This window comes from Leptidea sinapis, chromosome 19 (assembly GCF_905404315.1).
Source record: "Leptidea sinapis chromosome 19, ilLepSina1.1, whole genome shotgun sequence".
NCBI lineage: Eukaryota > Metazoa > Arthropoda > Insecta > Lepidoptera > Pieridae > Leptidea > Leptidea sinapis.
In genome coordinates, this window is record NC_066283.1 from 2,988,734 (window position 1) to 3,016,142 (window position 27,409).

Sequence of the window (27,409 nt, forward strand, 5' to 3'; positions counted from 1 at the left end):
CACCGTGGAAACAACTGACCACAATATAATCAAATGCATCTCACCAATGTGTTGTAGAATTATTGTCAATCAAAATGAGTAGAATTTCGTTACTACTCTAACAATAAACTCCTAATACCTATGTATTCGCAATGCAAGCAGTCTAGACAACCAACTGAGGTGAGCTGGCGCATTAACGGCCGTTCCCAATATTCTATCTCCGGTTGTGGCCTACCTGAGATAACAAATCGTAACTAACGTTGACTTTTCTGTCTCAATAAACTTATCGACGGTAACTCACCTTATCCGCTGTCCGTCAATGGGATGACGTATAGCTTACCAGCGATAGAAGTTTGTATGCGTGATGCGATACGAATGACATATCGGGTATATTGGGACAGCTTCAGATTATTGACAGCTAATTTCAGACAGTAGAAGGTAGTAATTTATCGCTATCTGTAGATAGTATACTGGGAACGGCCATTAATGTATGCTCATTGGTCAGGTTATGATCACATCATATCGTAAACAATAGTGACTGCCTACTGCGGATTTATAAAATATGTGGTCCTATTGTGAAACCTTCCTAACCTAAAAACGTTCAACCCTTATTAGGCGTCTCAATAACATCTACAAAGTAAATAAAACATTTTTAAATGATTAATATGGTTGTCATTGTAACTGTGTTTTTATATTTTGCGAAAACATTACCTACTCCTCTCGCCTTCTCACGTCGCGCGTGCGAGTCAAGCACATCTCACCTATAAATATGTACAGGGCCGGATTTAAACTTAATGCCGCCCCTGGGCACCGGAAAAAAATCCGCCCCAATACTGAAATTTTACTTTAACTTATACTACTAATAAAATACTTTATATATTTTATTTTTGACAACTAGAATAACTAATTTATTGCAGAAACTTTATTATATGTTATATATTCTAAAAACATGGATAAATATTTGTTTTTTTTTAACAATTATAAATTTACATCAATTTTTTCACAGGCAAACACGTCTGACTTTTTGAATTGCTAATAGGTCGATTAAATCTTCTCAATCTAAACGTTGAGCAATCTTGATAAGACTTTAAGAAAAAAAAATTTTTCGCTTTCAAAATTTTGCCGCCCTGCCCCAACTACCCCTAGTGTAAATCCACCGCTGACTATGTATCTAGTTACAAACCTACCTTGGCTGACACGAGTTTCAAAAAAAAACATCGGTTCACCCAGTCAAAAGTTCTGGGGTAACAAACATAAAAAACGACATACCGACGAATTTAGAACCTCCACCTTTTTTGAAGTCGGTTAAAAATGTAACTTTTACGAAAAAAAGTAAAGTAAAAACACAGTTACAATGACACGCATTTTAATGTTTTAGATTTCTTTTATTTAAATGTGTAAAACTCGTGTTTAATTTTTATTATTATTATTATTGTTGAACCAACAGCACACAAAAATTAAACTAATAACAAAAATATTATGCGATGGCCGACTGCCAATTACAGGTTCACACTATTTATGGTATAACATTTAACGCTCTAATTAAACTATGATTAAATCGAAATAAAAAAATTAACTTATAAATATAAAGGTGTGTATGAGTGTATGTGTGTATGAGTGTATGTGTGTATGAGTGTAGGTGTGTATGTGTGTATGAGTGTAGGTGTGTGAGTGTATGTGTGTATGAGTGTATGTGTGTATGTCTTAAGTCGTTTTTAACTCTTCGATTACAGTATACTTAAAATGATTTCCTTTTTGAAAGAGCTTTTAGTATGGACGAATATATCTGTTGGTAAGAAATGTTTATTATAGCAGCTAAGGGTACGGCAGACCACCGAATTCTGTGCATAAATAGAGTGAGTAATTGGGACATTAAAAAGGGTGGTATGCCTTGTACGCTTATTTATTCAAAGGAAATTCTATCTATAAAGTATAAAGGATACACGTCATCTTCGTCAATGATGATGTCCATCTCCCGGACGGCCCGCTCTCGCCACGTGCTCGCTCGGTTCGCTCGTCCTCGACGTACTTCCATCGCCTCCACTTCGCGAGCCAACTTTATCGTGTTCTTAAGCGCGTCTATATTTTCCATCTCCACGGGAAAGTTTGCCAACTCAGCGGCTATAAAAAACACCCAAGATTGTACAATTACAGATTTTGTTACAAAATTTTAATTATGTGTAATGTATGTATGATTTTTTATTATTTCATGCTTCATAAGATACATAATAGCTTTAAGGGTAAATGTATACACTTCTATAATAAAGTCCCAGCCACTGTTCAGGCATTATCTATAAATAAATTGAAATGTTTTATAAAAAAAAATGGCTCTGTCGTAAATCCTATTACTCCACTGCTGAATATCTAAATGATTGGACAGCCTGGGACTAGATTGTGATTAATTTATAGCGATAGAAATGACTGTACAATATTGTATATTTTTATTGGAAAGAGCGCAAAAAAAGAATGCTGGGAGACTTTCTTGCGCCGCTTCTGCTCTCTCAGAGCGCCATTTGTTTCCGAAGTGGTAGTAGTATCTAGTATTATAAGAAATGACATCAAAAAGAATTCTAAAGGAATCAATTTTGAGAAAATAAATGCCTATGCCTTTTTATTGATTTACAATCAATTTGTCAATTAAAACAAGTTTATTTTTAATATATTTTATATTCAATTTATAATACTCTATTCGATGATTGTAATTGATTCATATATTTTTTTATGTTTTTAAAGCGATAACACTCATTTCTAGGATTAATACTGAAATAAAATTTGAAGACATATTTTTATGAACAATGCGGGACTCGAATCCACGTTCTCTCGCGTTCCGTGCGAGTGCTCTTCCAACTGAGCTAACCGTTCGAAGGACGTATCGTCATAAAATCTTGTATGTTTTGTTCAACTCCCAGGTTATGGCTTCATCAACAGGATGTACTTTACAGTTCATAAAAATTTTATTTAAAATTTTATTCGTGTTTTAATCCATATTAGTAAGTTGATCGATTCGAAATGCCGATATGTTGGTAGTATTATATGGAGAACAAAAGGTTAGTAGATTCTTTATAAAATGGGGCTGATTCTGATCGAGCGTCTGTTTGGAGACAGACGTTGAATAATAAGTTGTGCAATTGTTAATGATTGTGTAAGAATAAGCAAGAGTGATTAAAATGACATAATTGTTGTCACGAAGCAAGCAATTTTATTGTGCAAAGAAACTTATGTGGATTATGTATATATAAAAATAAATAAATAAATTGATTGTGAGAATTTGTCACATATGAAAGCATCATCAGTTGGAACTCATCCACTGCTGGAGAAAGGCCTCCCCAAAACATCTCCATGACGATCGGTTCTGCGCTGCCCTCATCCAATCCAACGTATTCCGGCGATCGATCTTGACCAGATCATCGGTCCATCTAATGGGGGGCCTACCAACACTGCATCTTGGTCGCCATTTAAGGACTTTACTGCCCCAACGGCCCATATGTCTGTCGAACTATGTGCCCTGCCCACTGCCACTTCAGTTTCACAATCAATAAAACCAGTTAGCAAATACATACTTTTATTCAGAGTCCGGCAGAGTTTGGCGTAAGTGAAGGCTTCGGCCGGCTCCATCATCAGAATGGTGAGGCCCTCTTTATTAGCACGCGCCGTGCGCCCGCTGCGATGTACGTAGTTCTAAATGGACAGACAGACACTACACTTAATATTATTATTATTACTAATAAGGAGGAGGCCTCCTAGTCATAATCAATGTGGCACAGCACCGATAGGACAGAACCAGCTCCTGCGTTCCGTAGTCCCAGCGACGTATATCTACGTCTCTCGCTTTCACCACACTACCAAGGCCTCCGACATTGTTCAGTACTTGGTGGAGAATACAAAGTTCCGGTTGGGGGTCGAAAAGTTGGTGACGCGTCACGCAGTAGACTTTTAACTCTTTTGTTGTTCGCGTCCCGACAGAACATATATCGACCTTCCTGGACGTGAAGCTGTGGCCGAAGGGTCGTGTTCCGCAAGTATCTCGGACGTCGCCGACCGCCGGAAGTTACCGAACCCGCGCCTCACATCGACGCGAAAATGTGACGAAGATTATGTGTGTTAGATTATAAGGTATTTATTTTATGGGCCTTGTTGCCTGAAATAAAATGATTTATTATTATTATTACTATTACTAATAATGCAACTGTAATAAACTAAAATATTATATGTAACACTAGCTGACCCGACAGACGTTGTTCTGTACATAATAAGTAAATTACTATTTTTTATTAATTTGTCAATAATATTTCATAACATCAAGAATTATTCCGTAAAATATGCTCCGGCCTGTTGTTATAATGAAATTGTTTCACAGCAGAACTGTCAAACCGTGCGTCAATAAATTCTCTCAAAGAAAATATGTCCATACAAAACAAATATTGAAAATAAAAATAATTATGAGTCCCAAATCGAAATAAAAACTATCCTATCTCTCAAGTTGGAGCAAACTGCACTCTATGAAGTAATTCCCATTTAAATCCGTTCATTAGTTTAGGAGTCCATTGAGGACAAACTTTGTGACACGAGATTTATATATATTAAGAAGATTGTTTATTACAGTTGCATTAATCACGGTTGCAAATACAATAAAAGTTGTAGTGATATTCCGACAGACGTCACTATATACAGAGTAACCTAAATTTAACGACTCTTTTTGACGAAAATTGCTTGACAAAGTCAAGTTAAAAGTCAAACAAAACAAAGTTTTATCTTATATCTTTAAACGAGCAATTCTTGTATACAGGGGGCGAGAAATCGAACTAGCTAGGTTTTATTTAAAAAGAAATGCAGTTTTATCCGTGTTAACATTAGAATTAACTTTAGAATTTTCAAATTCAAATATTTTTTATTCAAAATAGGATGTGACATTACTTATTGAAAGTAAAAAAAAATACCACCCATTCCAAAATGAATGCCTCAGACCTGAGAAGCGTGGGCGCAACAAACTCAGCGGGCTTTTTTATTCATCGAATAAATATGTTTACAAAGTAATATTGTACAATTAAACTTATTATTTAATAGCCTGAGGGCGGTCGCTCCATTCCCAATCTGTGGTATCATTAAGAAAGTCATTTATGTTATAGTAACCTTAACCACACAAACATTTTTTAACAATTCTTTTGAATAACGTAATACTTTTATTTTGAACATTTTCTGGGATCTTGTTGTAAAAGCATATACATCATACAAACATAAAGCATAGAAATGAATTAACATTAGAATACAAAAGTAAATTTCGTCACTATATACAAGACAATAATAGCTCAGATGGAACATTGGGTGATCCGGAAAGCAGAAGACCCCGGTTCGAATCCAGATGTCCTATTAGTTTTTTTTTGTTCAAGTTTTGCACATTCTTAAAAATCTGAGCAAGCAATAAGCAGTACGTAAATAGGAACTGCAGCTTTTATATTTTCTCGTTTTTTTTTATTCTATTATTTAGTTATTTGTTATTAGCTATTTTATTAGCACGTATTCGCCTTTGCAACGAACATCGACATGTTAACATCGGATGCTAAATTATCAAGAGTTTTTATGCATTGTTTTATTTTTTTCCTTAGATGTGTGAACTTTTAAACACTTTTTAGTAAACAATTAATGAATAATTTTTCTTTCCATTTCAACTCTCTGTAACGCCATCAAATTTGATGTGACCCAATTGTCGCTATATAGAGTTGGCAGTGTTGTTTGTTAGTCTGTCAGCCCCTCACCTCAGCCGTGCGCGGCACCTGATAATGCACCACATGGTCTACATCAGGTATGTCCAGTCCTCGAGCGGCCACGTCGGTAGCAATCAACATGCCGTGCGGGTCGTCGCGGAATCTAAACAACAATACGATTAAATGAGTAAACCCCGGTGTTATCTAAAGTCTGTAGCATTTTATTAGCTCCATAAGGTTTGCACACGGTCTCGAATATCCCAAAAAGAAAAAATATATATACAGGGTGTCCCAAAGTTATGGGACATGAAGGGAAAGTACCTTAAGTATCGAAGATAGGCTATTTTACTGAAAGAAGACTTTATGTTATTTTAAAAAGTTAGTAATTCTGCATTCAAAGATTTTCTAAAAACTACTTGCCTCGCCTGGGAACCGAACCGACTGAAATGTAAAAAAAAAACACCCCTACATTTATAATGCCAATCGAAAGAATGGCCATAAACTAATAACTCTTCTTAAGTAACATAGTATTATAAAAGAAAGTAGTCAATTAAGTAGGTATATTTTGTAAATTAATTTATTAAATGCTCAAAATTTGATCCCTCTTGTCTTACGCAATTTCCCAAACGAGGCAAGTAATTTTTTGAAAATCTTTGAATGCAGAAGTACTAACTTTTCTATCAGCCTATCTTCCATATTTAAGGTACTTTCCCTTCATGTCCCATAACTTTGGGACACCCTGTATATAGGTATATAGACGAGGTTGGATGCGCCGCAGTTATCTATTCTATTTTCTTGTAATTTGGTTATGGCAATAGTGCAGACGGTTTCCTGTAGAAAGAAAATACATAGAGAGATAACATAGACAACAGAATCATTGTCAACTGAGAGGTTAATCTAATGACAGTTGTCTCTTGCGCATAATATAACCAAAATTGTCACCGAGCAACACAGTTTGCACGCAATATATGCATGATATACGCTTAATATAATAGATAGTAAACTTGAGACTTCATCAGTAATCAACAACTTCTTATCATTAGCTCAACCCTTTACGAAGTAGCGGTAAATTCAATAAGAAACAATATTTTTTTTTTGACATTCATAAGTGTCATTTCCGTGACCTACATGAATAAAGTGTTTTTGAATTTGAATTTAACAGCCTAATCGCCTTAAGTTCTCGGTGTAACGCCACGCATAAATCCTTTTCATTTCTCATACTCGGAAAGTAATATTGTTTTGAACTGATTATTGGGTGGAAAATGCTGCTTCCCTCCGTAGAGAGGGAAAAACTCATACAAATTACTTCCCACCCAAGGGCCGGAATGAACTTTAAAAATAGAACTGCTGTCAGCTGTAAAGAGTTTTATTTAAAAAAATCAACTAATTATTAAAGTGCTGCGGCCATGTGATTTTCTAAACAGCCAGTGTGAACTTAGCGCAAACTTCTTTGAGCGGAATAATCAGCAACAATTACGCGGTGAGTTCCATATTTAAAATTCAGAAAGTCGACATAAATTGTCCTAATTTGACAGTTAATTTTAAATAGGTACTACTAATATTAGTATATATTATGAATAAATAGTTTAGATAAACAACTAGTTTTATTTTCCTCATATTCGAAATGAAAAGTAGAGTGTTTAACACGGGTAAAAGAATAAATGCCTACTCGGACTTTAGCCGCCCTCGCTGCGCTCGGGAGTCTAAATACCTCGGGAATTAATTCTTTCGACCCTTGGTTAACAATCTACTATTCCTACACACGCCGAGAGGAAGTAACACGCACCTTAGCACCAGGAGTTCCTTGAGGATTAGCGTGGGCCCCCAGCTGCATACCATCGCGCCTCGGAATCTAATCTAAACCAGAGGGAGGCTCCTTTGCACAGGATGCCGGCTAGATTATGGGTACCACAACGGCGCCTATTTCTGCCGTGAAGCAGTAATGTGTAAGCATTACTGTATTTCGGTCTGAAGGGCGCCGTAGCTAGTGAAATTACTGGGAAAATAAGACTTAACATCTTATTTCTCAAGGTGACGAGCGCAATTGTAGTGGCGCTCAGAATTTTTGAGTTTTTCAAGAATCCTGAGCGGCACTGCATTGTAATGGGCAGGGCGTCTCAATTACCATCAGCTGAACGTCCTGCTCGTCTCGTCCCTTATTATCATAAAAGAAAACTCAGATACGTCGGCTAATCATTTAGGCATAACTGATTTTGCCATTTTAATAATATGTTTTCCTACGCACGCGCTAATATGAAGGAGTTTAGCTAACAGCCAACTATCATGTGTCTTGGTTAGGTCGTGATACACCTGGGATGTGCATGATTTTAATTTGGATTGCACACTATTAAAAAAAATACTCATTTCTTTCTAGTAATATTTTTTTTTATTAGTGTTTTCATTGTATTACTATTGAGAGTAAATTTCAAATAAATAATAGTATTAAATAGATCATTATTATATTAATTTTTCTAATGTAAATGTTTAGTATCCCTGAAGATTTACATTTCTTTAACTAGTTTCAGTGTCTTTAGTTTCAATCTTACTTCGAATTTTAATTAAAATATCAAACTAACCTCTCGAGATTCTTTAATCTCTGACGTTGTTGCATGTTGGCGTGTAGCGGCAGAGGGCGACACTGTAGCAATGTAAGAAGCTGAACCAATCTGTAATGAAAATCTCTACGTCATGTCTCATGTTTACTGCATTTCTAAATATTTAGCGTAATAATATAAAAAATTAAGCTATAGTAGGTATTATACATTAATATAATAATAGGTTATATATTATATTATAAGTCTTAAAAAGGACACACCTTTTTAAGACTTTTTGTTAGAAAACTAATAACAATAACTTGAGTAAAAAAACATGTAATTATTCTGAACTTAAAACGTAATTATAGATACTTTTGTTTTATTATAATTTCGAATGAATTCTGAGCCAGAAAACCGTGTAAACGATATTCCTATTGGTGCAGTGACATATTTTCGTGGCAGCCATCTTGGATTTTAGTAAACTTTCATAAAATGTAACAATTTGAGATTTTTCTAAATTCACATTTGTACAACAATTTTGAATTCCTAAATGGCGGCCACTGACCCACGCATTGAAACTAAAATGGCAATAGGCCGGTCATATATCATGACTCACAGACAACAGATGGACGATAAAGACAACGAAATGGAAAGGGCCGGTGGGCATTAGAAAAGTTGGAAGACCGTGTAAGAGGTGGGCTGATGATGTGATTGAATACGCTGGAAAAGACTGGCTAATATTGGGCAAAGACCGAATAGTGTGGAAAAAAATGGAGGAGGCCTTCACCTAAAGAGGGGCCCATACTACTAATTAAACATTTATTATAAAGAAATAGGAAAAAAAAATACTAAGATAAAACTATTCTCTTTTTAAGTTCTTATAATATTAGGCTTAAGTTTACTAACATTAATTATAAGTTTGTTTCAATTTTTAAATTTAGCTTAACTTAATTATATAATTATGTAATTTAGTATAAAAGGCTAATTTTTTTTATTTTTTATTTTATAAATGGCGGCCACAAAAGTAGATTGTACTTCTAGCTTACTCAAACAACGTGTCTTCCCAATACATAGTAAAATAAAGCCAAAAACTCCACCCAAAGCGCGAACTTCGATTTCCATGATTATCGTTTTCCATACGTCTCAATAATTCGCGATATTCCATTGTATATCTTTTGCCAATATTTCTATTTGTCGATAAAGATTTTTGTACCGAATTTAAAAAAAATCATCTTAAATCGACAATGATGGTCAAGGTCTATTCAAGAATATTTGAATTTTTTTATGGCAAAAGAAGGATAAACGAGCGTAAGGGTCACCTGGTGTCAAGTGATCACAGAAGCGTTGCCGGCCTTTATTTATTTATCTATTATCAAGGAAACATAACAAACACATCACAAGAACTGAACAATATAGGAAAGAGATACAAAATATAAATATAGATGCGTCCTAACACATGTTTCACAAATACAATAATAACAAAAAGAAATATCAAAGGTACAAACGCAAACATTCACAGAAGTCACTAATTTGATTATGCGCATTGATACAAAAGTTGTAGACAAATGAAATTAATTAAAACTAAACTTGGGGCAACGATAAGAACGATTTTAATTTTAATTCTAAACTGTGTCTAAACACAGCAGGGGAGCACGAAAATATGTCGATATCAAGAAAACTATTGTTGTAAGATTTACACATTCTGTGTAATGGCGCGCGAAACTCAATGTTTGTTCTTGGGGACGATAGCTCAAAAGTAATGGATGAGCGGAGAGACCTGGCTGGGACGTGGAAGCCTACGAGACTGAGGAGCTCAGAAGATGTCAGCTCACCAGTACATATTTTCTTAAAAGTTACACAGTCTGTTATAGTGCGGCGCTGACATAGCTGAAGAAAGTTGTATTCAAGCAACAAATCACTATAGTGGGCTCGGTTTCCTTTTACACGATAATTTAATGTGCGTAAGAACTTTTTTGAACAGTCTCGACTCTTTTTAAGGAAGGTGCACGCGCTTATTTGAAGGTACCCATGTCGTATCGTCCCGGAAACATGCCAAGTGATCCAGCCGTTCACAGAACACTAGGTCTGTGAACGGCTGGATGGAACAATGGATTGAGCTGATTCTGGAGTGCGCCCGACCAGAGATGACAGCAATACTCCATGTGTGGCCGGACCTGCGCTTTGTAGAGCGCTAGAACGTGGGCCGGGTTGAAGTATTGCCGTGCTCTATTTATGACGCCCAGCTACTTCGAAGCCAATTCGGCTTGATATTTAAAATGTTTGTTATATTAAGTTTGAGTTTTTCCATTTAAATAGTAGATTGTTAACCAAGGGTCGAAAGAATCAATTGCCGAGGTATTTAGACGCCGGAGCGCAGCAAGGGCGGCTATAGTCCGAGTAGGAATTGATAAACACTTTACTTTTCATTTCGAATATGAGGAAAATAAAACTAGTTGTTTATCTAAACTATTTATTGATAATATATCATTATATTACCTAGTAGTACCTATTTAAAATTAATTGACAAAATTAGGACAATTTATGTCGTTAAATTTTAAATATGGAACTCACCGCGTAATTGTTGCGGCTTATTCCGCTCAAAGAAGTTTGTGCTAAGTTCACACTGGCTGTTTAGAAAGTCACATGACCGCAGCATTTTTTTTAATTAGTTGTTTTTTACATAAAACTCTTCACAGCTGAAAGCAGTTCTATTTTTGAAGTTCATTCCGGCCCTTAGGTAATTTGTATGAGTTTTTCCCTCTCTATGGAGGGAAGCAGCATTTTCCACCCAATAATCAGATCAAGACAACATTACTTTCCGAGTATGAGAAATGAAAAAAAATAAACATCATAGTATCTCTTACCGTTTGACGCTGTTGATAGAGTTGCAGAATACGATGGTTCTGCCCGGGTAGCGACGCAGGATGTAGTAGATGTAAGCATCCTTCTGTTCCAGCGAGCACGTGATGCGGCACTCCTTTAGCGTCTCCGCTGTGCCTGTATTGAGGTTTTGCTATTAGCATCACAAGAATTATTGACGGAATCGTGGCTATCATAATATTCGAAGAATTTTATAACGAGGCGGTACTCGAACGGTTAGCTAAGTTGGTTAGAGCACCAGCACGGAACGCCGGAGGTCGTGGGTTCGAATCACGCATCGTTTATAAAGTTTTGTTTTCAAATTTTGTTTGTGTAAATTAGTGTACTTCAGTTATTTTCACAGCATCATGACGTACGGTATTTTATTTTGTGGGGTCATGCTGCTGACATTGATATAGTGTTTGCTCTGCAAAAGAGAGCTGTTCGTGTACTATATCAGCTTTGTTATAGACAGTCTCTCAAAGAAAAATTTAAAAAAATAAATATTATGACTGTTCGTTGTTAGTACATTTATGAAAATTTAATATACGTTCACAAAAATCGTCACCTTTTTGCTCTTAATAGTGATTTTGATTGTAATAACACTAGAAATAAGGGATTGCTTGTAACTAATTCTAGTAGGCTTCATAAGGTACATAATAGCTTTAAGGGTAAATGTATACACATTTATAATAAAGTCCCAGCACTGTTCAGGCTTTATTTATATATAAATTTAAATGTTTTATTAAAAAATGGCTCTGTCGTAAATCCTAATATCTAAGTAACCGCACAGCCTGGGACTAGATTATGATTATTTTATAGCAATAGCAATGACTGATTTTTATTAAAAAGAGCGCAACAAAAGAATGCTGGGACAGTTTCTTGCACCGCTTTTCGAAGCGGTATTAGTATCTAGTATATAAGAAATGACATCAAAAAGAATTCTAAAGGAATCAATTTTGAGAAAATAAATACCTTTTATTAGTACCAGGAACAAAACATATACTTTTCATGTCCTGGTCACGAGGAAGTACAGCGTTGCCGGCCTTTTAGGAAGATGTACGCATTTTTTAAGATTCCCATGTCGTTTCATCTTTTGAAAGCAAGGGAAAAGCCTTGCCAATTTATTTAGTTACGGCGAAGGCGTTCAGTTGTATAATAAAAGGCACTTCTCACGAAGCTCGCACACATGAGCTTGCCGAGAGTTTTTACAAGTAGATCACCAGCCGCCTCGCGGGGCGCAGTCTTTGTCGACGGTTGCTGCTCAGACTATAAGCGAGTGAATGCCGGTGTTTCCCAAGGCTGTATGCTATCTCCTACTGTTTCTTCTGTATATTATTATGTTTGTGCCATGTATAGCCCCTCTTCGACAATATTTCTGTAAACGCTTCGCCGAATATAGGCAGACAGGGTCTCTAAATATCGAGCAATTGCCAATTCCGCGGTCATCTAAAGCAAAGTCAAATTGTCTTCGAAGAAACTGGTCAACTTAACCTTCAAGTTGGCCCATATTTTAGCGCTCTATAATGCGCAGGTCTGGCCCCATATGGAGTAATGCTATCTCTGGTCTGCGGCACACCAGTGTCGCGGTTGTGGTCGTCAGTGTTTGACCATCTACCGGAGAAATTTTCGGAGATCCACGACTCAAACACTTGACGGGAAAAGGGTGTTCCAAAGAGCTGTTTGACCTGAAATTTGCCGCCTATAGCATCTTCGCACGTCACTCCTCAAAATAGGAGACCACCTCACCATTTCCTGTGGCGTTTCTTCAAAGTGCATTTTGAAAACTGAAACAAACTTTCTGCCACGTAACCAAATTGAGCGATGAAATTTATTGCCCTGTGCTTTTGTGGCGATTCGACCATGAGTCTTAAAAGTCCGACAACGCTTTTGGGATTCGCTCTCAGAAGAACGCCAGTGTTTACCGCGCCTATTTCTGCCGTGAAGCAGTAATGTGTAAGCATTACTGTGTTTCGGTCTGAAAAGCGCCGTAGCTAGTGAAATTACTGGGCAAATGAGACTTAATATGTTATGTCTCAAGTTTGTTCAAGTTTCAACAGTATAGTTCTTATAATTACGGAAAAAAGTGGCTGTGACATACGGACGGATAGACATACAGATTAAATTACTGCGCAAATGAGACTTAACATCTTATGTCTCAAGGTGACGAGCGCAGTTGTAGTGCCATTAAGAATTTTTGGGGTTTTACAAGAATCCTGAGCGGCACTGCATTGTAATGGGCAGGGCGTATCAATTACCACCAGCTTAACGTCCTGCTCGTCATGTCCCTTATTTTCATAAAAAAAAAACGTCTTATGTGCCTGTTATAAAAATATTTATGCTAAATTCTGTAATTGTTACCCTTACTTTGCAAATTCGTCAAGATTTTTCAATATTTACCTAAATTGTGAGTTGTTATGTCCACGATCTTTGGGTTTGTCATGCCAATCTTGTTCACCAGCCTGTTGATCTTCTGTTGCGCATTCATCTTTTCAACTTTACGATTGATTATTTTGCCATTTTTTGTTACCTAGAAGAAGACATTGTGAATTTTTTTTCCAGATTTGCCCTGGTTTCCCCTGGGCATAAAAAGAAATGGGATGTCCCAGGCCCAAGGGTGTCGAAAGGCGACTTGGGGCATTTACCAGTGGGAAGCTTCTTTGCACAGGATGCCGGCTAGATTACGGCGCCGTTTTTCAGCCGTGAAGTAGTAATAATATAATATTGACACACTTTTTACACAAATTATCTTGCACCAAGTTAAGTATATATAGCCTGTGTTATGGGTTACAAGACAATGATATATTTAATACAATATACTTACTTAAACATACATAAATTCATATAAACATACATAAATACATTTAAATATCCATGACTCGGAAACAAACATCCATATTCATCATATAAATGCTTGCACCTACCGGGATTCGAACCCAGGACCTTTAGCTTAGTAGGTAAGATCGCTCACCACTCGGCTATACAGGTCGTCAAGTAATAAGTAATGTGTAAGTATTATTCTGTTTCGGTCTGAAGGACGCCGTATCTAGTGAAATTACTGGGCAAGCGAGACTTAACAAATTATGTCTCAACGTGACGAACGCAAATGTAGTGCCACTCAGAATTTTTGGGTTTTTCAAGAATCCTGAGCGGCACTGCATTGTAATGGGCGTATCAATTACCATCAGCTGAACGTCTTGCACGTCTCGTCCCATATTGTCATAAAAAAAAACACTGTGCAAAGAAACAGCTTAACGACTGTGGGATGTCAGTTTATGATTTTTTAAATGTCAGCCTGGTTCTGTCATCACTATGACGTCACTAAGATGGCGGCCATTCCCTCTCCCAACTCGCAGGGATTACTTATATAACATCCTTATAGGTATGTGTATTATTATATTCTATTTATATTTTAATTTAATTTCTTTGGTACATATTGATAAGTATTTAAGAATGTAATTAAGTATAAATAAAATAAATTTAAAGCACTACATAGTTCACACAGAAATGAGAACTAAACAACGATAGAAGATGGAGGGTCCGTAGCTACTACGCAAGTCGGTACTGGCAAGGAGCCGATCTAATTTATATTATATTGTAATTGAAATGATCTGTAAATCTTGATTTAAAAGAGTGGCAATGAGTTTCTTGCTACTTCTTCTCATTAGCTCAACCCTTTACGAAGTAGCGGTAGATTCTATAAGAAAAATATAATTATTTTTTTTGACATTCATAAGTGTCATTTTCGTGACCTACTTGAATAAACTGATTTTGATTTGATTTGATTTGATTCCTAGCCAACAGATATGTTTGAAGCGTTTAAGCAAAAAGCAATCATATATCGTGAACTATAATGTCAAGAAAATGTCAAGACAAACATCTAAATTTAAATTATTACTGACGATAAGAAAAATAATTCATGAACATGGAAATTAGCATTCGTTTTTATTTGGAAATGCGATGATTGCCGTGAGACTTTAAGAGAAATAGTGTACCTGAATAAATTCTTGTAATCGGTCAGTATCTTTTTTTTCCGTCAAAATATTCGGAAGTTAATGAAAAATCAAATAAAGAACACGGACTTTCAAACAACTTTTCTGAATTCATATCTGTACGCGATCGGGTCACCTGGTGTTAATCACCGGTACACACAACGCCAGACGAATCACAGGAGCGTAGCCGGTCTTTGAGGAAGTTTTATGCACTTTTTTTGAAAGTACCCCGGTCATATCGTCCCGGAAACATCGAACAAGGAGGCTCATTCCACAGCTTTGTGTAATGTGGAAGAAAGTTCCTTGAAAACTGCACTGTGGAGGACCGCCACACATCCAGATGGTGGGGATAATATCCTAATTTAAGGCATATCGTTCGATGGTGGAATTCTGTGGCCTAGTCATCACATCCATACGAAGGCAGTTTCGAAGAAGTTGTAGCATAAAATACATACCTTTTTCCCTCTCATGTGCGCGGGCAAGTCGTGTACCATGGTAAGAGTGGCAGAGAAAACGAAGTTCTGTCTGGAACTCATGTGAACTTCGTCTAAGTTAAGTCTTTCTAGCAGAGGCTCCAACTCTTCGAAATGACCACGTTCCACCATGCGATCGGTTTCATCTATTGCTAGGAACCTGAAAGTGACACAGTCAGTTTATTTTTAACCGACTTCAAAAGAGAGGAGGTTATCAATTCGATCGGTATTTTTTTTATGTATATACACCGATTACTCTGAGATTTGTGATTCGATTTACGTAATTTTTCGATGCAGAATGGATGCCATTTGGATCAATAAGTTTGGCCCAGTAGCTTTTATTTTATGAACATTTTTTATGAAATTTTTTGTTTACCTCGACGATATAATTGTTTTTGGCTTTCTTAGGAGTTTTCATTCAGGTTGATTATGTATTATAATTATTAACTGACACTAAAAAGTAAAAAATAAACTACGTTTAGAAAAACCGACTTAAAAAACTGAAAAGAATAAAATGGCTAAAAATTTTATTTATTACACCTCTACCTTTAATATTAATAAATTACTATTATTTGTATGTGCTACATATTGATAGCTTTGAAGTCGGTGCCAAGCCAAATGTAGTAGTAAATACCTACACTCGCCACGCGTGACTTTGAGCGGGATAGCTTCGTCTAGAACAAAACAACACAAGCGGACAGACACGCGTGGCAAGACAACCTTAATAATTACAGTAAATAAGCTGTTTATAATATTAAGTTTTATTTGTTTAGGGCTTGGCACCGACTTAAAACCTATCTATAGGAAGCACATATAAATAACAGCATTTTATGAATATTAAAGGTAGAGGTGTATTAAATTAAATTATTAGTTATTTTATACTTTTCAAGTCGGTTTTTCTAAACGTATTTTTTTTATGGATTAGGTTAGACACTCACCTAATCTACACTTCTAATCAATAAAATAATAATCTCCAGTGAAGTTTAGTTTTGAATGAGTTTTTTATATAAATACTAGCCGTTCTCGCTGAACGAATTTTAAAAGGAAATAAATTAATGAAGGAACTTTGGAATTCGGAAAAATAAGTAGCCATAAATCATCTAGGATAAATTTCGCAATGAATGGTGGTAGTTTCATGTCAATACGATCAATGGTTTCTAAGGCGTGATTGATCCTCAAACAAAGACCATTTTCATTATATACATATAGAAAATTTTAAGATATTGGTTGACAAATAGCAATGTTTTAAATTAAAATAAAATTTATAACTAGAAAAGAAAAGTAAACTGGTAGGTTAAGTTTTCTTTAGTGTTAATTCCGCCAATATTTGTCTTTAAAACAATTCGACACGTGTTTCGCCTCTACACGAGGCATCCTCAGGACGTGTTGTCGCGCCAAAATCTGGCAGTGAATACATACTTTACATAAGGCAGCTGCTGTAAATGTGGCTCTCCTTGATTCACCAACTCCCACAGACGTCCTGGTGTGGCCACCACTATCTCGGGACCGGATCTCAGCACCCTCTCCTGTTTCACAGCTGCCATCCCTCCGACGATCGTAGCAACTCTTATACCTACAAAATAATTAAGTTGTAAGACTTTTAATTCTCCGTAAATGGTGAATACATTCCCCATATCCGAGCGAAGAATCTCGAGCAACATAAAGTCCCCCATTCACGGGCACGCCATCGCTCCAAACGGCTCGTGAACTCTCAAAAATCCGCTCGTGAATGTCAAAATCCCAGCAATCCAAGCTTAAAGCCCCACTTTTACTTTTTAAAAAGCATTCACGGGCACGCCATTTGGCGCCGCTCCGTTTGGAGCGGCACCAAATGTGCCGTGAATGTTGAAAAATGAGTTTTGATTCTGATGATGAGTTTAATACAACTGCCATAGCGGTTTGTTTGTATATAAAGCAAAAAAAAAAACATCGCGGAAAATTTTGCCACAAACAATGTAATTCCCTAAATTTCGTAATAAACTCAATTACGAATTTCCGATTACTCATCATTATGCAGCAAAGAATATAATACTCTCCGACTCTTTTTTTTCTTACTCGTGTAAGCCTTTCAGTTTTTGACATTTGAGTATTTTTGTTTCATCACTTTGCATATTAAGTAATTGATATGATTTGTAAAACAATTGAAATGTAAATCTTGACTTAAAAGAGTCGCAATGAGTTTCTTGCTACTTCTTCTCATTAGCTCAACCCTTTACGAAGTAGCGGTAAATTCAATAAGAAATAATATTTTTTTTTTTGACATTCATAAGTGTCATTTCCGTGACCTACATGAATAAAGTGTTTTTGAATTTTGACGATGCAGTGTGTAACCGTGCGTATTATCCAACAACTCGAAACGGTATGAGAAAAAGGCGCGCGGGTTTTCGCATTCATGAGCGGAACAAATGGCTCGGCGCGATGGCATGGCAACTGTACCGTCTGGTTTTCACACTCACGAGCAAGCCACACCGACCGGACGCGCCGCGCCAATTGGCGTGGCGCGATGGAGTTTCGATCGTTTGGAATAACATTTTTTCTTAACACTCGATTTGGATTGCTGGGATTTTGACATTTACGAGCGGATTTTTGAGAGTTCACGAGCCGTTTGGAGCGATGGCGTGCCCGTGAATGGGGGACTTAAGAGGGTTGTTGATTTGGGAATGGCACAATATAATATTGTCGCGTAGCAACGCTTCGACGTATATGACGAGAGTTGTCAAACGTCATATCGTGCAGCAACGTACATGATGAGAGTTGTCAAACTTCAAGACATTGATAATTTCAACAGCTCCGTCAGCAATACTCGTAGCTTTAGCGTAAAAGTGTTTACTTTAGACGCTGTAGACCCGGGTTCGATACACCTACCAGTGTATGGAATTGTTTGGGTTTTTTTAAAGTTAGTGGAAATTTCTAGTAAGTTCAGGATCAAATCGAACAGAAAAAAAGGGATGGATGAAAATGTGTAAGCAGGATAAAAATAGTTAAAAGAATTTTCTAGTACTATTTAAATTTAAAGATGGAATGGGAGAATAATTTTGAAAATAGAACAGATCCGGGGGTATATAAGCCGTACTAAGCGTGGCCTACAGCAGTTCTAGTTCTGACTCGAAAGTGTAAAGAAGGGGAAGAAAAGAAGCAATAGTAAAAAGTGGAAGTGTTCCAAGAAGAAGAAGGTAGAAGAGACTTAGTGTTCGGTGCGGAGTGACTTGCCCACAAGAGGAACAGCGGCAGACCGGCAAAGTGCAAGTTCAGAAAAAGTGAACGCAAATAAAGACTCGTTCCTATAGGCGGAGTATTATTTCCAATCTCTGATCCACTCTCGTGTCAATATATCACCAATCAGAAGCAATTCCATTTGCATCCTGATGTCACGCTGACATTAATATATAAATTATATAACCAGCAATGTTTAATGCACTGCAACAACAAATTACCTGCACAGCAACTGCCCGAATCCTGCACAGTCACCGAGCAATAAATAATATTATAATAGAAAGAATGACACTTACTTTTCTACTCAATTGTTGAAAACAGGTGTGTATCATCACTCTCCTATTTTTAGGCTCAGCGAAGTTACTAACAACCAGATAAACTGGATTGATTTATATAACACTAGTTTACTATCTGTGGCAAGACACACTAAAACCATGTTTATTTATAATTAGAAATTAAGATGTGTTGATTAGTTAGTTAAATATTATTATTTGTTAGTTAAGTAAATATTGTATCAGTTTCATAGTTTTAATATTGTAAAAAGGGTTCGCCCGTATATAATAAATAAATAAATAAATAATTATAATAAAAAAAATATTTGGAACAATTATTTTACAAAACTAATACAAAAAAGTAAAAGCGATGATAGCTGCTATCGTATAATAATACTACAACATTTTAAAATTAATTTCTACAAACAAATGAATGCACGAAAAGATGAAAGAATTCATTTGTCTATTGAATGCCAAACTTAAAAACTGTCATTGTCAATAGTTGCAAGAGGCAGGTGCAGTGCAGTAGTATGCACTGTTACTAACTTAAAAGCAATTCAACCTGTGGGAGGATCCTTTGCACAGGATGCCGGCTAGATTATGGGTACCACAACGGCGCCTATTTATGCCGTGAAGCAGTAATGTGTAAGCATTATTGTGTTTCGGTCTGTAGGGCGCCGTAGCTAGTGAAATTACTGGGTTAATGAGACTTAACATCTTGTATCTCAAGGTGACGAGCGCAATGACAATTGAGAATTATTAGGGTTTTCAAGAATCCTGAGCGGCACTGCATTGTAATGGGCAGGGCGTATCAATTACCATCAGCTGAACGTACTTATCACCTGCAACTGCTCTTGTCCCCTATTTTCATAAAAAAAAAGATGCAAATGTAAGTGTTTTTTTAAAGTATAACAAATTCAGTTTAATTTGCACCCACAAAAAGACTGTCTCGGTCGAGAAAACAAAAGGAAGTGGTACAGCACTTGTATTCCGACGGTAACGTATATGCCGTAGAGGATGTATTTAATACATATTTCTATTGTCAAACGCCTGCCACACCAAACCAAATATATTTTTTTTTTAATCTGGGATTTCTCAAATTTGTAATTTAAAAGATACATACCATCTTCTTTAGTCAGCAAAATGACAAATTTATCAGCATATTTATTTTGCAGTAAACGTGCAGCAGTTTTATTAGTGAAACGGCTATTGATTTACTGCAACATTTCCGCAAAATAGCTGCATATTGCTTGCTTAACTGAATTGAATTTTGACATATCAGTTATATTACAAAATTTTGACAAGCATCGCGCAGCAGTGCAGATGCAGTTATTTAGCAGAATCACCCAAGATTATACCATATATAAAATCAAGTTTATACTATACTGGGTGGCCGGTGGTCAACTTCTGACGTCCAAGGCTAAAATTTGAATTTGGCTCATTTTATTGGCCAATGTTCTGGGAAGTTTTAAAAATAGTTAGAAGCCATAGGCTCCCCATTTTTTTTTTTGTGATACCTTGTACATTTTCATGAATTTAGCTGGAGCAGTTATCTTGAACTTACGACTCAATTCTAAACTAGTTCCGCATTGTCTAAACTATTCATAGTTTCTTATGTGGTTATTGCAACTGTAGTTAATAATTATCAACAATAAAATTAACTAAAAATGTTCTAAAAAAATTGAAAAAAGTCCTAAACCACAATTAGGTGAAAAAAGCGGATAAAAGGGGAAAAAAAATATTATCTCCTAAACTACGCAAAATCGTAGAACATACATAGGGGTGATTCGGATACTCATCACCGTGAGGCTATCAAATTTTAGCTTTGGACGTCAACTTCTCGGCCATCCTGTATAGCTGATACCCCGCGACTTCGTCCGCGTACACACAGGACCGAGCTCGTAGTAGCGGCATTTCACTTAAACTTTAACATTGAACACGTAACAAAGAACACTTCTTAATTATGCTATTGCCACAATTTTTGTACATAATAATGTGTTCTGCAAAGTCGTAGTACATTATTTTGCTCTCTCATCAAGTTTTCGCAGCGCACGCGATGTTTTAGTAAGGATCCGTAATTTTTTGAAAATATAATATAGCCTATGTCACCCGGGGATAGTGTAGCTTCCCCACAGGGAACGAATTTTTCAATTCGGTTCGGTAGTTCCGGAGCCTAATCAATGCAAACAAACAAACAATCAAATATTTCCTCTTTATAATATTAGTATAGAAGTATAGATAAACCAAATGCAAATATCTTACCCAAATTTATATTTATTTGCCAGCAAAGAATCAAAAAATGGATCAAAGATGGTTTTGATGGATATTTAATATATATTACCTGTATACTTAGCGACAGCCATCAAATGTCTGCTTATTTGCACCGCCAACTCCCTGGTGGGCGTCAAAATCAATGCATACAAAGGCTTCCCAGTTTTCACTTTGACATGTCCGGGAAACTCTACATCATCTATCACTTTAACACAGCCAATTCCTGCTGACAATTAATTCCATCAATATGTTTTAAATTAACCATAAAGTTCAGTCCTTATACAATAATACTGTCATGAAGGTCATGTTCTATTTTCGCAAGTCACAAAATACGATAGGTACTTACCTGCCTACGGCAATCTCGACCTTATGACCTCTGACTAAGGTCGAGTATAACATAATTTGCTGTTGCATAAACAGCCCGTTTACTTGTTTATCTACACCCATGCTTTAAATCCTCTATTAAAGATTCTCTCTTCTCAGAATCTTTTATAGAGGATTCATATTATGGATGTAGATCTGTCAAGTCTTGTATGCAACCGTTGATAATTAGGTATCAAAACACTCATGTGATACTATTATCCCACTCGGCTTCACCTCATGCCCACGTTTGTGTTTTAATACCCCTTATTACACAACAGTTGCATAAATAACTATAACAGTTTCTTGTGTGTGTTAATGGTTATCCGTTTTAGCGTGTAAGGGGTTTCGGTTAGATGTGTTGTGTTTGTAAGTACTTGTAATAAATTAGCAGCACAACTAAACTGGTGTTTTCCAAATGTTGTTGTACTGACATGTAACAATACCGTTGATTAATTGTTATTTTTAGGTGATATCGCTCAATTCTTCGATTAAATATATAAATTTAATTTGTACCAAAATGTATGGCCGTAAGTAAATTAATAATTGTGGTGCAGTTTAGAATTTGGGGCTTTCAAGAATAAAGAGGCATTGCCTACATTCTAGTGGGCATGGTGTTCCACTTACCGTCAGTTGAACATCTTACTATAAAAGCTGACTTTTTTTATTTTATTTGTTGTTTAGTAAGTAATAAATAAAAATTATTATAATTTACCTTCATTTTCAGCCATATCGGTTTCTTGTTCATCACAGTTATCATCGTCATTTACATTTCGATTCTGACCTGATGTACTTTCGTCACTTGATGCTAAATCATCAGAATCTAACATTTCAGAAAGATAAATATGACCACTATCACTGTCATCATCCTCGTCTTTCAAATCCTTTTGCTTTTTGAACGGTACATCTATTTCCTCAATAAAATCTTCACCTGTATTATTACGATCAGAAACTTTATTTTTATCATCTGATTCATTGATCTTATCATTGTCAGTTATATCATCATCACTCTCATGTCCACTGCTGTAACCCTCTTCAGAAGATTCCGTTACTACTTTTTTATTTCTTACTTTCCTTCGTTTAATATTAACTCGTTTATTATCCTCCTCTTTAGCAACTTTTCTTTTAACTGACGTCTTTTTGTATGGAATTTCATAAACATCCAGATTCTTAGTGTCTGCTTTTTCTTTGAGCTTCATTATACCTGAGATGATCGGAAGGCCAAAAGCTAGCGTCTTACCACTGCCAGTCTCAGCAGCACCTAGTATATCTCTTCGACCTTTGCAAGGAAATAGGAAAAGTAAACAATTATAATTTACTTTACTATGAGAATTCATGGTAGTTGATAATCCCTACTAAATAGATTAATAATGTAAATGAAATGAAACAAGAGGGTTTGTTTAATGTTGAAATAGTGAAGATTCAAAATCTTACGCCATTATCTCCTTCCTCATCCACCACTCTGAATATTTTTATGTACTAGGAAATTTTCAACTCTGAGTTTATTATTTTTATTTATAAAGCTATACTACATAGAATATACCCTACCCTAACCAATATCAATTAAAATTTACAATAAGTTACCAAAAAGGTTACTTTTGGAAAAAAGTTATTTTTCTATTAATGAATACTTAGAGGAATAAACTTTTATGAATGTCTGCCCCTCTGTAGTCTATGCTTTGGCGTACAAGGTGCATGTGATAATATAATATTACAAATATTTGTTTAGTAACTAAGACACATGTCAGGCAATTTAAAAATAACTAAATAAACGCTGATTGTTCACTCTATGGATTGCTATGTTCTGGTTAGTCATAGCTAAATTAGGAAAATCATGGACTTTTGTAATAATTGTCTAAAAGGCAAAAAAATTCACGAAAATACTCTAGAAAACATATTCTCAAATTGGGCGGTGAGCAAAGTAAGATTGAGAAACTATGCTCTATATATTATCAATAGCTGACCAGCAGACATTGTTCTGTACTAACTGTCATACTGTTTTTTATGAATTTGTCAATAATATTTCATGTTATAGTGAAATTTTTTCACAGCAGAACTGCCAAACCATATGTCAATTCTCTCATAGAAAATATGTCCATACAAAACAAATATTGGAAATAAAAATAATTATTAGTCCTAAATCGAAATAAAAACTATCCTATCTCTCAAGTTGGACTACAGTGCCCTTCATGAAGTAATCTCCATTAAAATTTGTTAATTAGTTTAGAAGTTCACTGGAAACAAACACTGGACACTGGATTTATATATTATTCTATATATATAAAAATGAATTACTGTTCGTTAGTCTTGCTAAAACACGAGAACGGCTGGACCGATTTGGCTAATTTTGGTCTTGAATTATTTGTGGAAGTCAGAAGGTTTAAAAGTTGAATTAATAGGAAAATGCTGCTAAATTAAATAAAAACAACAAAATTAGTTTTTCCTTTGATGTCCATACATAATTTCTATGAGAGAATTTATTGACGCACGGTTTGACAGTTCTGCTGTGAAACAATTTCATTATGAGAGCAGGTTGCATATTTTACGAAGTATTTTTTGATGTTATGATAATATATTATTGACAAATTCATATAAAAACATTATTTTATTTATTATTCTATGGGTCCCTGACCTGCAATAAAATGATTTTATTTATTATTTATTATATATACAGAACAATGTCTGTCGGGTCAGCTAGTAATATATAATTTGAGGTGGTAGCTCATCCTCTCCTGACAAAATCTGCATATATATGTCTAGATCAGTTTTATATCTTGTATATTTTTCTTTACTGACAGTTTGAGAGTTCCTTCTAAACTGCCAATAACTGCCCATGTACTTAAGATTCTTGATAATAACTAATACACTTTGTCTTTTTTTTTGTATGATAATAAGGGATGAGACGAGCAGAACATTCAGCTGATGGTAAATGATACGCCATGCCCATTACAATGCAGTGCCGCTCAGGATTCTCAAAAAACCCAAAAATTCTGAGCGGCACTACAAATGAGCTCGTCACCTTGAGACATAAGATGTTAAGCCTCATTTGCCCAGTAATTTCACTAGCTACAGCGCCCCTCAGACCGAAACACAGTAATGCTTACACATTACTGCTTCACGGCAGAAATACGCGCCGTTGTGGTACCCATAATCTAGCCGGCTTTCTGTGCAAAGGAGCCTCCCACTGGTCTATGTCATTCACATGCCCCTGGCATGTAAATATAAATATAAAATTGACACATTTGTACACACCTTATCTTGCCCCAAATTAGGCATAGCCTGTACTATGGGTACAAGACAACAATATACTTAATACTTACGTAAACATCCATCACTCGGAAACAAACATTCATATTTATCATGATATAAATGATTGCACCTACTGGGATTTGAACCCGGGACCTCTAGCTTTGTAGTCAGGGTCACTAACCATTCTGCTATATGGGTTGTCATAATATGAATATAGACAACAATACTAAACAAATAGGAGAGCCACCTATTTCAATGCCTTTCTTTAAGTGATTCAGTATATCACTATATAAAAGTGTATTCAAACATACGAGTACATTTCTACCCTATGCATTTTATTGAAAAATGACAAAATAGTGCTGTTAACACCAAGAGAGAGACTTCGTTAAGACAACACTTTCTGGTAATCTCACAGAGTATGAGACATACAACAGTAGAACTGCAAGGCTGTATAAGCTAATTTTTACATATTTTAATGGTTAAGCATTTTAATTAATGTTTTTACACAAAATTTATTATAAATACCATGAATGGCAGCAGGTAGTGACAGCTGTTGTATTTTGGTAGGCTGTTTAAATCCCAATTCCATTAATGCTTTTATAATTTCCTCCTGTAATTTAAATTCTGCCCATGACAACATATCTTCAGGAGTCAGTGTGCTTTGAGACTCCAATATGTTTTCACCGAGCTTTCGTTTCTCTACCTTGCTGCTTACTTTCTCATCTAAGTCTTCTTTACCAATCCTGTTCTGCTTACTCTTTTTACTTTCAAAATCGTCATTTGATAGAGATGGGGTCACTTTTGTACATTCTTCTACAATGAAACCATTACTAACTTCAAGTTTCTTATTATTAATCATTTTCTTTTCTTTTTTATAATTACTTATACTTTTTGAAACCTTTTCGTTTTTTGGCTTTTGTCTCTTTTTCTGAAAATAAGTAGTTCTATGAATAATAACAAGAATAATACAAATGTAAAGATAAGTTTGAAATGCAGGCAGTTAGTCAATAAGCAATATGAGAAGTTGCTGATAAGTAATGGAATTAAGGGTTTGAACAAGCCCTGAGCATGCCCCTACAACAAATACTTACTTTTTTATTTAATTTATTATATTTTTCGGTTCCATAATCAGTACATTCTTCTAAGCCAACGAACCCATCCAATTTATTAATTGGAAAGCCGTCTAAAGCTACTGCTCGCCAGTTGACGGTTTCAATTTTTTTAGACATTTTGTAAATTAATTAAAAGCTAGATCTTAAAAAATAGTATTACAATAATTATTATATAAATAGTATACTTTAATATAACCTCAACGAAACACTTGGACTTGACAGAATAACAGAACAACATGTGAGGGTGACAAAATGAGTGGTATCAATTGACAAATTTTAAATTATTGACATTTGACAATTGACAAGGCTGATTTTAATGTGTGATTCCATCAGTGAACGCATCTAAAAAAAAAACAAGGAAGCATTTCTGCCGGTATAAAATAGCGCAACTTATACTATACCGTAGTAGGCTGGGCATCCAAAAAAAAACCAGCACGCGAATCAGTTTCGTTAGATTCGCAATTGAATCCCGAGTCAGACGAGATTTGTTGAACAATCTAATTAAGGATTTTTCAATAAAAATGCCTTTATGTATTGGTAAGTGGTATAGGAATCATTCGGATCATCAGCCCAAGTTTCGTAGAATCACTTTTCATGTGTGAGTACACTAATTTCTGAAAAATACAATAAAAATATTTTATAAGAGGGGTGGCTTTCTGCATACTGTACATCACATTTTAGTAATGTTTTATTAAACACTTAAAATATTTTATTTATGTTACAAATTGTACAGATAGCACACAATGTGCTTCGTGCTTTGTTCTCAACAGAAAAACTATGCCTATATTCAATAACTGAACTCCATAAAAGATTTCGGTGGTTAAAATTGAAAATAAAAATAAAAAAATAAAATTTGGAATCGATCGGAGTACTTATTTTGTAATAGCATGAAAGTGCAAAGTGCAAAATGCTTAACAAGTGAATAAAATATGACGATAATATCAATCAAATGTTTATGTACGTTACAAACTTCAATGATATTCTTTATTCCTTAATAACACTCAACCAATATTAAATATGATATTCTGCTGGTTAAAAGCGTGACTCACTAGTTTGTAAAAACTTAATGATTTTTTTTTGCGCACCATAAACGATATAAAATTGTAATAAGATGCTTCATATAAATTTTTAAGACATAAAGTTCAGAGATTTTCTACTTTTTCTTTTGAACAATATCGATTTTGTTTGTAAAGTAATTAAAAAATTAAAAAAAAATGTTGACTTATATCTATTAATTTCCTGTCCTTATTACCTGTCCAGTGCCATTAAAACTAATTTCTTTACACATTATAATAAACAATGGTTTAACAAATAGCTCAATACAATTCTTGACAGAGATTAATTAATTGAGTCAGCGATGAATTGTTTTGCAGTTGTGTGTATATTTTTATCA

The 27,409-nt window shown here is 35.4% G+C and overlaps 1 protein-coding gene across 1 annotated transcript; it reads right to left on the reverse strand.

Annotated features, from left to right (window-relative positions):
- Positions 1–580: 580 nt before the first annotated feature.
- On the reverse strand, positions 581–26,253 carry LOC126969686 (ATP-dependent RNA helicase DDX24-like). Its single transcript, XM_050815232.1, has 7 exons — positions 25,996–26,253; positions 25,430–25,832; positions 22,371–22,934; positions 21,366–21,521; positions 16,959–17,112; positions 15,518–15,699; positions 581–609 (listed from the first exon to the last, which is right to left on the reverse strand). Exons 1-7 carry the CDS (start codon positions 26,131–26,133, stop codon positions 581–583), a joined length of 1,626 nt encoding a protein of 541 aa, XP_050671189.1. The 5' UTR covers positions 26,134–26,253.
- Between the last annotated feature and the right edge of the window lie 1,156 nt (positions 26,254–27,409).